At 44.9% G+C, this 13870-nt stretch overlaps 1 protein-coding gene across 1 annotated transcript in view; it reads right to left on the reverse strand.

Moving 5' to 3' along the window:
* Positions 1-7314: 7314 nt before the first annotated feature.
* Positions 7315-13870, reverse strand: part of NR1I2 (nuclear receptor subfamily 1 group I member 2) — a 40115-nt gene continuing 33559 nt past the window's right edge. The window contains exons 4-9 of the mRNA XM_012808410.2: positions 13828-13870; positions 12806-13080; positions 10658-10800; positions 10386-10502; positions 10012-10117; positions 7315-8771 (exon numbers count right to left, since the gene is read on the reverse strand). Of these exons, the coding sequence (XP_012663864.1) occupies positions 8627-8771; positions 10012-10117; positions 10386-10502; positions 10658-10800; positions 12806-13080; positions 13828-13870 (829 nt within the window). The 3' untranslated portion in view covers positions 7315-8626. The remainder of the gene's footprint in view (positions 8772-10011; positions 10118-10385; positions 10503-10657; positions 10801-12805; positions 13081-13827) is intronic.

Genomic DNA, 13870 nt, shown 5'->3' on the forward strand with positions numbered 1-13870 from the left:
TTTTAGTGTTCAATTTTTTTTATTATTATCGTTGTTCTTATTTAACCTTGTAAAATATCTATAAATACAAACCAATTTCATTGTATTCTCACTCTGAGGGAGATCCAAGGGCTGGGAGGGGTTGTGGGGAGGGGGAAAGCGGAGCACTAAATACACAATCTCTCTCCCGCGACAATCTTTTCTTTATCAAAAGTCTGCTGTTGTATACTTTAAAAACAGGATTCCTGCCTCATGCCCCTTCCAAGAAGAAAACCTTGTTCTGTGCTGAAGGGTTTTTTTTTTTTTAACGTTGTTTTCTTTTAAAGTCTTGTGTAAGACTTTGGTATAATGCACAGCTTGAAATTGGTTGGGAGCTTAGCAGGTATAACTCAACGGGGACTTAAATGTCACTTGTAAAATTAATCCATATCCTCGGGTATTTGAAGGCTTGCCTTCAGCATGTTGGTGGCAGGTGTGGCAGACAGAAAAGGAAATGTGTGTCATTCATAACCCAGGGAAGTCAGTAAAGTTTGAAACTCTTGAGAGGACGATTCTTAATTGATTTGTGAAAGTTTTGTTTTGCTCTCAGTCAGCGCTAGTGGTGAAGAGGCTTGTATAGGAGGCTGCTGGGGAGGAGCAGCTCACAGGACTCTGGCACACGTGCTCTTCAGGTGGATCTGTTTGCCTGACCAAAGTTCTCTGCAAATCTTAGCACAGTTTTAAACTAGTGACCCTAGGAAGAGACCGAAAATGTTTTTAGCAGGCCACTCTGGCTGCAGAGGTCAAAGGCCAGTGAGCCCAGAACAAGGGGACAGGCCAGGAACATATCTCACCACTGTGAATGAATTGTCCAGATTTTTTTCTAAAGTTGCTTCCCTCGGAAAGATACAGTTAAGAGAACATTATAGTTAAATAATGTGAACTGTAATCATCTACTGGTTTATTTTTCATATTTTTAATTGCAAATAGAGCTTACGTAAATTGTCACAGTCTATTATACATAGTTCTAATTTTAAATCCAAATCTAGAATCTGTATTTAATTTCAGCATTTTTTAACTTCATGCTTTTTACATTTATTTATTGATGCATGTCAGGCCATTATGATTTTAGATGGTAGAAATATTAAAACTACACATCAAAATGACAAACAATCACTTGTACCTGCTGACTTTATAGGAAAGCTGATTATATAAATGTGTGTATATATGTTATATATACATATATTCAATACTGCCTTTTTTTGTCTACAGTATCAAAATTGACTGGTTTAAGCATGAGAAGAATGTTTTCCACCCACACTTGGTTAAGAGTTTTTGTTTTTGTTTTCTTTGTATATCAGTGAATGGTGTAAGAATCAGTCTCTGTTTTTGAAGAAAAAGCAATATTCCTTGGAAAGCAAGGAGGATTGAAGGATTATGTTTGCCGTGAAAAAATAGATTTTCATGACTAGTTTGTTTTATACTTTTAAGGTTGGTATCTATGTGGGCCTTATATACTCTAAAATGAACCTTAGTCACCTTGGTGCTTATGGGCCATTACTTGACCTATGAATCTTTAAGGCACAATCAGTTGTACTTTACATTTAAAGGTCACTTGAGTGATGGCCGCCTTTCCCTCCTTCCCCACATACCTTCCAAGGTTAGCTGATAACTGTAGGGCTACAGAGTTAAGCCCTAGGTTGTGTGTAACTTTCCTCCACCCTTCTCATTGCCTCCTTGGGTCAGGTTAGGGGTCTCACCCTCCAGGTGGTTTGGAAGTAGAGTCTCTTGGCAGCCCTCCTGCAGGCGCTAGCACCCTGTCCTGCTTCTTAATCATGTGTGTGTGACTCTCCAAGAGAGTTACACTGCCTGCTGAAGTGAACCAGTACCCAGAAAGACAACTGTGAGCCATCTTATTTTTCACTCATTGTTTAAGCTCTTAGGCCACAAAAGGAGTTTCTCAAACCTCTGGTTATATCAGAGTTCATAAGAAAAGAAATACTCTCAGTCAAACTAAAACAAACAAATTGAATTTTACATTTTATAAAGTGCTTCTTCTGAGAGCAAATTAAAATTTGAAAGAAGTCTGAAATCAAAGTAGTTAGCAGCATAATTCCTTAAAGGGAATGGCTTTGATAGACCATTTTCAGAAAGGATTTATAAAGAATCTGAAAAGACAGGTCTGTGATAGAGAAATGGATCTGCTTTCAGATCAAACTGCCCAAACATTTGGATACAGACACTACTCTGGATTTGGTATACATGCCAAAGTCCATAAAAATCTGTGCTCGTTTTAGGAAACAGCCTCCCCGCCACCCCTCACCCCTCCCCCCCGCAAATGGGGTATGAGAAGAGAGAAAAGCCAGAAGCTTTTCTCTTGTGTGCGTGTATATGTGCGTGCGTGTGTGCGTGTGTGCGTGAGGGCTGAAGTGTGTGCTTTTTTTCTTTCTCAATGATCATGGTGGGATCACAGAACTCTTTTATACAAGTGAGATCCAGGTCTCTGAATATCTTTTTGTAAATAATAATAAAAAGCTCCTCACCAAATTCAAGCTTGTACATTATATTTTCTTTCAGTGTTTTTAAATTTTAAGTTTTATTGTTTTGTATGTAAATATGTGGACCCAGGAACTGTTATTAATGAGCAAAAAGTTACTGTTCAGGGCAGTGATTCTGTTTAATAATCAGACAAAATGTAGACGAGCTTTTTAAAGCCATATAGTTTTAACTCTGTACAGTAGGTACCGGCCTGTATTATTGTAACAATAACTCTAGCAATGTATAGTGTATCTATATAGTTTGGAGTGCCTTCGCTTCCATGTGTTTGGGGATTTTTTGTTTTTCATTTCAAAAATTTTTAATTGGTTTCCTTTATCCATGTTTCCTTGTCGACCATTTTTCCCTTTGAAATAATAACTCACTCATAACAGTATCTTTGTCCTTCCACCATTAAGTTTCAGTGATACCATGCTCAGGAGTGGGAAGAGGAAACCATGTTCATAATCTCATTTCATTCAAGTCCTGCCTTTGTTTTGGTTCTGAATGTTTTGTTTCCTCCTCAGTAGCAGTGACCGGTTTCATTTCATACTTAGTCCATTCAGAGACTTAGTGTAGTGCCAGGGAGCCCTAGAGCTGGAGGATACTGAATAGATTAGATTTTTGCTCGTCTCTTCCACAAGCCCTAACCATGGGTCTTAAAAACAGCAGATTCTGGGAGCCTTCCATGTTCTCTCTCCTCCTTACCTACTCCCCTCCCAAATGAGAGAGAGAGAAGTGTTTTTTTATACATTGAAGCTTCTTAATAGTATCGGGTTTTGATACATCAGCAGTCTAAAATGCCATAGCGCAATTCCCAGCTGTGATCGCATGGAGTGCTGCCATGCCAATAGTGGACTGTTGTTTTAACAAGGGAATTCTTAACCCATTCCCCTGCCCGACATCTCTACCCCTGTTCAGTGAAATGTCATTTTAATACCATTTGCCCAACATGAAGGCCTTTTTTGAAAGAAAAAAACATAGAAAGTATTTGTTTTGCCTCCAAGTACTCCATTGAAAATGTCTCTAATAAAAGAAAAAACAAACTTTACCAAACCAAAGGTTGCTATTTTTGAAACACCATGTATTCATTCCAACAAAGCAGAAGACTGCACCTTCTTTCTAATGACGTGTCATTTTTTAAAGTCTTTAATTTTTAGACACATATTTTTGGTTTGTGTCTTAACAGAGTTTGCCTAATCAGTCATCTTGTCTGCACCAATGCAAAGGTTTCTGAGAAGACTCTTGTATTCTCTATCCCTGTAGATATAAAGACACTGGCATTTCATTTATTTTTTCCTTTCCTTTTTAAAGGATTTAGCTTTGGAATCTTCCAAAGAAAGTTTGGCCAATGCCAGATCTCCAGGAGGTTGGGGGCGGGATTTCTTTTTTAAAAACCAAAATTGTGTCTGATTCTTTTTGTTCATGTTAGTCATCATCTAATCACAGAGCTGAACTCATTTCTCCCCCATGTAGAAAAGTAAGCATGCTTTACAATAAAATCTGTCTTTTCTGGTAGAAACCTGAGCCACTAAAAATAAGAGAAACAATTAGAAGCACAGTAGAGTTGCAGACTGAGGTCTACCTTTGAAGGCTTTGAAAGTAATCCCTGGGGTTTGGATTATTTTCACAATGGTTATGCCGTTTCATTCAAATTTGTTGCTCCGTTTTGCACCTCCACAATAAAAGCAAAATGACAACCAGTACATAAGGGGTTAGCTTGACAAAGTAGACTTCCTTGTGTTAATTTTTAAGTTTCTTTCTTATATCTGTCTACAGGCAGATACAGATAGATGTATGAAAATCTGCTTGCCTGTAAAATTTGCATTTATAAATGTGTTGCCGATGGATCACTTGGGCCTGTACACATACCAATTAGCGTGACCACTTCCATCTTAAAAACAAATCTAAAAAACAAAATTTATGATATACATATATATATATATATATATAAAGGACTGTGGGTTGTATACAAACTATTGCAAACACTTGTGCAAATCTGTCTTGATATAAAGGAAAAGCAAAATCTGTATAACATTACTACTTGAATGCCTCTGTGACTGATTATTTTTTTCATTTTAAATATAAACTTTTTTGTGAAAAGTATGCTTAATGTTTTTTTTCCCTTTCCCCATTCCCTTGTAAATACATTTCGTTATATGTGACTTGGTTTGGAAATAGTTAACTGGTACTGTAATTTGCATTAAATAAAAAGTAGGTTAGCCTGGAAATGAAATTAAAATTTATAAGTGTGTGGTCTTTATTTCAGTATCCAACCCTCTCCTTCACCCTGCCTTTTTTGCCACTGAAATATATAGTCACATCACCATCTTCATTCCTCTAATTTGGGAAACATGAATCTCTGTTATAAAAATCAAGATATGAACACCATTTCTCATTCTTTCCAATGGTCTTACTCTACTGTGTCGCCCCAAGAGGTGCAGCCTCCATCTTGGAAACCTTTGGATTTGATGCAGAGGAAGCTTTGCAGACACTGCTTAGAAAAGAAAGAAAATATCGCTGAAAGGGACAACTTTTAACAAGTGTTTATAAGCTACTGTCTTTGATTAATGTGTTCATGGTTTGGTGTAGTTGTATTTTCTTTTAATTTTCATCCTATTAGTCATGGTCGTCGGGGGTCTCTGTTAAATATATGAACACCACAAACAGTGGGGCTGTACCTCCCAAGTAACCAACACAAGTTGTGGTCGAGTCTGCTCATTTCCAATACTGGATGATGTATGTAAACATGTTATGTCTCTTAGTGCAAAAAAAGAAAAAAACCACCATTTTTAAGGGCTGGCTAACTGTCAGGCCTAATTTAAAGACTAGATATAAGGTCATGTGACTGCTGCTTCAATAAAAACATTTATATTCGATAAAGTCTGGTCCTCTTTTATTTAGCATGGTGGTGGGGTTGGCTAATTCCACCGGCGTATGAAATAAACACATTTACCAGTAGGGGTACAGCTGGGGAGGATTGGATCAGCAAGAACAGAAATGATACATGTAGGATGGGCCTCCTGATGGCACTGGAGTACATTTGTTTTTGACTCAGTGCTGTCTTATGTAGGTCTGTCTGAGCTATTTGAATTGGGGGTGAGTTAAAACAGTGTTAAGTGTCCTGCCACATCCTTTTACCTTATAATCCTGAAGACCAGCTTTTTAGTTTCTAAGTCTTTTCAAAAAGTTGTGACCAACAGTCCTTTGGAATCATGTTTCATGGGGGTAGTAACTGTGGGGTGCTGTTTTGGAAAGGTGGTAGGGAGTACAGAGATCTGTTTGTAGAACAAAAGTGTCCCAGTGGTCAACCATTGTTAGGCATAAGAATATTTCACCCACACATCAGCACCATCAGAAAAGTTGTGGGTATATAAGTGGGAAGCAACCAGAGAAAAATAAGCTGCTGCAGAAGTTGGCACATAGGCACACAATTTGTCAGGAGTAGGAAGGGATGGCTAGTCTTATGCGTGCTGCTGCTTACGTTGTATTTTATCCAGAAAGGAGAGGGCCTGGGGCCAGGCCTACCCACCAGATTTATTGTCAATGTCAAGACATCAATTAGACGAGATGTGGGCCAGGTGGAGAGAAGCTGCTGAGTAGCTCCGATGGGGGAGCTGGAAGGTGTACAGTAGCTTACTTAGGTGTTTTCCCCTGAGCTTTGGAAACTGACTCCACCTTCTCCTGACTGAAAACTGAGGGGAAAAAAAGCACAGCCAGAGAGATGGCTAGAAGCGGATGCTTATTCCCACTTTCTCAAATGCTTTGGGAGGAGAAATACAAATGTTTGAGAGGAGGAAAGCTGAATTTTGCTCCTGGTTAGACCCACAAGGCTGCTGTAAGGAAGTGTCCTGTGATGAGCTCTTCGGTTCATCTAAACGGAGCCTTTACTTTCAGACTACACTTGTTCTTTATAATCTATATAAATCATATGTACATATTAATTCAATGTTTGGGGAACTGCCTGGGTGTTTTTAAAATCAATATGGCAAAGTGAAAGTTTACCCTACAGTCTCTCACCTTTCCGTAGCCTACATCCAACATGATTTCAGGCTCTTGAACAAATAGCACACTGAAAATTATTTCAGTGGTGTAGGGAAAATGTATATGCTTTATGAATACAATTGGGTGAAATTTTTATTTCTAATTATAAATAAGTCTGTAATTAGACAAAACTCCTGGGAGCAAAATCTGCATTGAGTTTGGAGAGAAGAGCTCTTTTTTTCCCCCTCAGTTTCTTTTCTAAAAACAAGTGCTTTCTATATCTCCTTGATGTAGAAAAGGCTGGAAAATCAGAGGGATGTCATGGAGCATGTTTGCTTTGTTTTATTTTATTGATGATTTACTATGTTCTCAAAGTTTGGTCTGCTGCTTATAAAATGATAAAAAGCTAAGCAATTATCTGTTCCTTAACAGATAATTCCTTTCAATTACCACGTAGCAATGAACTATCAGACATTTAAAATTAATTCAATTACTACATTTTAAATTATAGAATGTAATACTTGAAATTTTCATATAGAGCAGTCATTTATGAGTAGATGAAGCTAAATAATGCATTTTTATGTTCTTAACCAAAACTTTTCTGATTTGTAAAGGGAAATTAGTAAAAATACACGTGTGTGTGTGTGTGTGTGTGTATCTGTTTCCCCACCCCCACATTATTTTCTCCAGAGAAAAAAGGCCAAAAAAAGTTTACATCTCTAGTCAAAATTTCATTGCTTCAGTCCTAAAGCCCGGATTCAACATTAGCATGGAACATATTTGCAAAGCCTAGTTCTTAAGTCTGAAATAACTTTATATAAATTAAAGTGTAATTTGTGAAAAATGCAAAAACATTTTTATTCACAAATGGCTCTAAATAAGACAGACACTTTCACACTCTTTGGCTTTGAGAATAGATGTGTACAGAGGACTACAAGGTGCTGAAAATGGTTCTGTACTAGTATGTTTATTAACTGTCAACATAGCCTTCCCCGCACTGCAGCCTCAGTAAGAAATCCAGGTCTCATCTGATGAGAAGCAGATCTACCCAGAACAGGTCACACATGTGCACCCATGGCCATGCCCTTCACAAACTCAGGCCCTAGACACTTATATTTGTGGCCCAGATGTCCACAGAACCCCAGCAGAGCTCAGTGTCCACACAAAAAAATTCCTTGAGCTGTTTCTGTCACTCTTGGTGCTTCCTTTTGATCCAAGTTGTTTGTGTTTCTGCTTTGCTTTTTTAACTATGAACTCTTTGAGGTTAGGCTCTATATGTGAGTCAGCATTGTATACTCCACAGCAAGCTGACATTATTGGTGTTTAATAATGTGTTTGAATGGATGCAGACACACAGAATGACATGCTCAAAATGTGCCCAGGATATCTGATGCAGGCCACCTGGCTTTTCTCTAGAAAATGCAAATACTAATATACCTGCTGATGAGCACAGGCCTGGAACCCGCCAAACAGCTCAGAATAGGAGGCTGCAGCCTGGGAAAGCGTGGGAAGCAGGAGACCAGAGTATTAGAGGGAGCAGCAAAGAAGCTAAGGAACTTGGGTCCAGGCCTGTCAAACCTTTTTTTTTTTTTTCAGTTGCACATTGGAAGAAGAGTTGTCTTGGGTCACACATTAAATACACAACCACTAACGAAAGCTGATGAGCAAATGAAATTTTTAAAAAGGTACATGCATAATTTTTGCTATATCTGACACCTCAGATAAACAAAACAGGCCTCAAATAATCCACATGTGGCCCACAGGCCACAGGCTGGACACCCCCAACAGTTGTAGACTTTCAGACGGCCCAGCACCACCTGCCCCTTTTTTCCCCCATCATGACACTTTACTGAGATCTGGGGATTTCTCCCCAGACCCCAGGGCCTTTGCTAAGGGGAGGGCAGCCTTGCCTTTCACAGATGAGCCTGACCTACAGGCCAGTACACTCTCCACAGACTGAACTGAGGGCTGGGAGGACCCATGTCCTCTTCCTGAGGAACACTAGCCAGCTGTGGTCATAGCAGTGAGTTCCCTGGAGAGGCAGGCTGGTCATTGCTGGCTATCAGCAGTGTCCATCTGTCTAGGCCCAGCAGTGGCCACTCAGAGGGCTCTGTGTCTGGCAGCCCCAGGAGGTTCACCCAAGAGGTGCTCAGCCATCTGTGATGCTGAACAGCTCCTGCATGAGCGGGGTGGCAAAGGGGTGTATGTCTTGGATGCGCAGTAGCCGCTGGGTGTGCTGGGCGTTGATGCTGCGGAGCTCAGTGAGCATAGCCATGATCTTCAGGAACAGGAACCTGTGTGCCAGTCAGAAGAAAGGTTGAAGCTGCAGCCCTTTCCCTGACCCACCAGCCCGGTGCTGCTCCCAGGACATCTCAGTCAGCCAACAGTCAAGGCCTGGCAGCACTCCTTAAAGCTGCATATTGGTGGAGGACGGGTGGTCAGGTGTCTCTGACCTGCTCCCCTTGGTTTGCAACTATTAAATTAAGATTTTTCTTTCAGGGCAGTGCCTGTGGCTCAGTGAGTAGGGCACCAGCCCCATATACTGAGGGTGGCCAGTCCGAACCCAGCCTTGGCCAAACTGCAACAAAAAAATAGCCAGGCATAAAAAAATAGCCAGACATTGTGCGCCTCTAGTCGCAGCTACTTGGGAGACTGAGGCAAGAGAATCGCCTAAGCCCAAGAGCTGGAGGTTGCTGTGAGCTGTGACACCATGGCACTCTACTGAGGGCAACAAAGTGAGACTCTCTCTCTAGAAAAAAAAAAGATTTTTCTTTTAGCCTGTAGACAAGAAGAGCAGGAAAACCTTGATGCGGAAGCTGGCCTCTACCTACCCCCACCACACCTTCAAGAGTTGTATCCTTGTATATAGAGACCTCAGTGGGCCAGACATTGCAGGTGCCAAACTCTTAATTGGCAGGGGTAGGGGACAAATCACTGACTTGGTTAGTGACCAGGGGCCAGGTCTCACCAGAGTAGTGGTGGAGATTAGGGATTGAAGGCTGGAAACCCTTCCTGGAACCAGCTTTGACACACCAATGCCCCAACACAGAAAAGAGAGCTGACACCTCCAGCCTCCTGGTTCCATAAGAGAAAGGACCGAGCCACTCCCAGCATCTCACGACATTGAGTCAAAAAGCAAGTTGGTGCCGGGCAAGTGAGGATTTGAGATAACACCCAGTGTGGCCTGAACCCATCATGGCCTTGGGCTCGGTGCAATCTAAGTTTGTCTCTGGGGCTATGGGCATCAGACTGGGCACAGGAACTACTGAGCAGCAGTGAAGGTGTGAAAGCCCCTCTGGGCCACGTCCTGAGCGGCCTTCCTCTTTTAAGTTAGGACCAGAACAAACTGAGGAGTTTTCTACTCCCTGTCTTCTTGTGTTTTTCCTGGAAAGTGGGTAGACGTGCTCAGAAGTGGGAGATTTGGACCTGGTATGGCTGGCTCCACCCGCAGATTCCAGCCTTCTGGCTGTGGAAGCCTGGGCAACTGCCCTGAGCCCCAGCTCCCTCACTGTCCTCCCTCGGGGCAGTGCTCACCGGTGGGCCGGCTGGGGCCGACAGCACTCAATGTAGGCCTTCAGGGTGATGGCGAACTGCTCCTGCAGCTGATCCACCACTCTACGCTGCACCACGCCTGGGCGGTCTGGAGAGGGTGTGGGGCACAGACGAGATCATTTGGACCCAGAACTGAGACACTGCCAGCCAACCACCTCCCAGAGCCAGAGTCACCAAGGCCAGCAGGTGAGGGAGGACTGGGGCTCAGTGTCACCCCACTGACCCAAGGAGAAACCAGCCAGAGTCCCCATCCTGGCCCGCAGTGCTGAGGAGCATGGCCATTAGCTGGGAGCTTCCCTGGGGAGGGCAGGGGCTGCTGCCTCCTGCAGGTAAAGCCCACAGGGGGAGACTGTCACCTGGGGAGAAAAGGGAGATGGCCTGCATGAGCACATACTCCTCCTCACATAGCTGCAGCTTCTTCAGCATGTAGTGGAATTTCAGCATGGGCTCCAGAAGAAGCTGCTGGAAGCCACCTGTGGATAGTATAGGATAGACGCTGACCGAGGTCCACCCTGCCCTCACCAAGGGCTTCTCCTCCACCACTCAGTTTCCCGGCCCTGCAATGTCTGTGCCTGCATATCCTGGGGTTCTCCTCCCTCTGCCGAGGTGGGCAAGCATTCACGGGCACCTGCAGCGTCTTCCAAGCAGTAGGACAGCCGGCCGCACTCCCAGGTCCCTGTCTCCGCATTGAACACTGTATTGAACCTCAGCTGGCACAGCTCAAAGGTTGCCCCTTTCAGCAGAGAGATCTGGTCTTCGATAGGCAAGTCCCTGGCAGCAAGGACGGGGAGGGAGGGAAGAACAACTCTCTGGGAAGCTGGCACTACTCCCATAATCCAGGGAATTGTGTGTGGGTGGAGGGAGCAGAGGTAGCATGGGCACTTTCCCCTGAGATTGCCTCCGATCTCTTTCCCCTCACACTCCTGCCAAGGAGATTTCTCTCCCCAGCCATGTCCTCTCCTCTCCTTTGACTTTCAGGGACTCTGCACTGCCCACACACATAGGCCCCCAGATCCCTTACTGCCTGACCACACCTCCCCCAACTCCCTACAAGCTCCTGGCCTACACCCAATGCCTCGGCTTCTGGATCCTGGCCTGATAGTTTCTACCTCAGTTTCCCCACTTGGAATGCTTGCCCTTTTAGCTTCACTTAAGGGCAACTCCTGTCCCCTAAGACAAGCTATGTCTTTGCCCCCTCACAGCCCTTCCCAAGTGCAGTCCTTCTGTGAGTGCCACTCCTTTGCCCTGAGCTCCATGCAGTGGGGATAAGTACTGCCCACTGGGTGTGCCAGGATGTGAGATGCATGCATCTATTTCTGCTGTTTCTCTTTAGGCAGCCTAGATGCCTTCAGCTCCACTCCCAGCGCCAAACACAAGCCTAGCCACAGCAGCTGCCTAGTCAGCCTCTGATATTCATGGTTCCTGCAACACCCCTCCCATCCTGCTGGGACTGCTCTCTCCCCACCTAGGAGGTCCCCACTCTCCGAGGAGGAGACATTCCTGACAAGGAGATGGCTCTGAGAGCCTGGGCAGAGGCCACTCGCGCTGGCTTTGGAGGAGTCCCTGGCCCTGGCTTTGGTCTCCCACCCACCTTCTTTTAGATCCACAACACTGAGCTACACATGCCATGAAGTTGGTCTTGTTCCTCTGTGGTGCTTCCAAATCTGCCCTTCACCACTGAGTAGCTGTGACCTTGTGCTAGTTTCTCAATCTCAGTGAACCTCTTCTTCTGTAGAACGAAGTGGCAGTGATGCCTTGGGTCACTGTGCTCAAAACTGGTGGCCATGAGAAGTGATGAGTGATCTCCCACCCTGGTGTTTCAGCGTAGGTCAGAGGATCTCAGCAGGGATCGTCCAGTGTCCACATTTTTAAGCAGCTTCTCTCCCTGCCCCTTGAGTTATTCTGTCACAGTCTGAACCTTACTACAGCCTGCTGTCACCCACACCTCATTAAGTAAGTCCTGAGTGTCTCCCATAGGGCCACAGGGGAGCCTGTGGGCTCCTCGAATATAACCTGCCCTCAGCCGGTGCATGAAACCAGGGGCTCCTCAGGTGTGTGATTCAGCCCTATCTGGCCAGGCTTGTCAGGGCAAGGTAGCCTACCCAAGAAAAGATATACCCAGCACCATCCCAGCCCTAACAGACCACCAATTAAGGGGCTGTGGTCTCACCATACCAGGCAGTCCCCAAGTCTCCTGCTAACCACAATTGCCCATGATTGTCATCTCTATGCCTAGCTCTGAGGAGCCATGGACCTTCAGTTCTCAGGGCCATGCACCTTCCCCATGGCCTTCTCAGCTTTGTCTTGGTGGCAGATTGCTAGAGACCCAGCAACTGTATCTCTCCCTCTCTTCTCTCTGGACTTCCTTCCCTTTCCTTCCAACTCATTCTTTCCTCTGGAACTTGCCTTGCCTTGTGATTCTTGCCTTTTTGTGGGGGAACAGCAAAGGGAATTACTATCTGAATGTGCTGGGTGCTCTTCAGAGGTTCTGTTTGCCATGGCAGCCCTGCAGGGTAGGGATAATTAGCTCCTGTCTAGCAGATGGGAAGGCTGAGACACAGTCAAATTGAATGGCAGGTCTCAACCACAGAGCTAAGGAGCCATACAGCCAGGGCTGTTTTAGCCAGCAGCACTGCCTGCCCCGGGGCAGAGATAAAGGAGGGTCTTTGAGACCAACATCCCCCAAATTCAGAGAGATCTCTACCTCAAACCTTTTGAACCTCTTGGCCATTTCCTGTTCCTTTCCACACACATCCACCCAGCCTCCTCGTCCTACCTGAAGTAGGAGATGACTTTGGCAAAGTTGATGATGCCTTTGAACATGTAGGTGGACATGTCAGCCATGTGGGGCAGCAGGGAAAAGATCTCCTTGCCACCACTGTCAGCTGGGGGTTTGTAGTTCCAGATGCTGCCGTCCTCCCCCCTCAGCTGCAGAGAGAGCTTCACAGGGCACAGATCATCTTTGATCTGGTGCCATTTGGCAGCTTCTTCCCCTGACAGGGCCTGCAAAGACTGTGGAATCTCATGGCCACTGCTGAGTACCTCCGGCAGCTGGGATGCACACAGGTAGTGGAGAGAGAGAGAGAGGGCGTGTGTTTTCCTACAAACATCCCCACTGAGGCCGCAGACAGGCGTGCACAGCCTGAGAGGATGCACAGTTGCTGGCACTTCCACCCTGCCACACACACGTACTCACACACACAGCCTTTGTTTCTTCTCTCTGGCCTTCCATCAGGTGGTACTTTCTGGGACTATGAATCAGTGGTCACACTCACCCCTACCTGGTCATGACAGAGGGTGAGGGGGACCTCCACACATGATGTATCCCAGACATTGGGCTCAGAAAACTCAGAAGAGTTATGGAGCCACAGACAGAAAGAGCAGATCTGAGACTGGGATACCCGGGACACCCGTGAGCACAGAGGGACAGGAACACCCTGGGGGCACACATGTGGCTAATAAATACCAAGTCACAAAAGTCACACCCCTGACAGAGCCTGACCTTGTCCTCATAAAACCCTGACTGCCAGCCATACTGGGGAACAGCCTAACTTTCTCTTTCATCACTCAGACCCGATTCCAACCTGCTTTGAGGGACAGAGCAGTGATTCTCAAACCTGACCTCCTCTGGAATCACTTGGCAGTCTTGACACTCACCCGCAACAGGTTCTGATTCAGGAGGCCTGAGAATTCACAAGCTGATGCTACTGACCCAGTGACCACACCCTGAGAACCCCTGGGGATGAGACTGTGGTTTGAGGACCTAGCATAGGAACAGACGACCTTAACGGCACCTACCCGGAAGTTCTTGAAATGGGAGAAGGTGGTGTCAAAGGTTTTC

Source organism: Otolemur garnettii, unplaced genomic scaffold (genome assembly GCF_000181295.1).
Source record: "Otolemur garnettii isolate 467f Iridium unplaced genomic scaffold, OtoGar3 scaffold00089, whole genome shotgun sequence".
Lineage (NCBI taxonomy): Eukaryota > Metazoa > Chordata > Mammalia > Primates > Galagidae > Otolemur > Otolemur garnettii.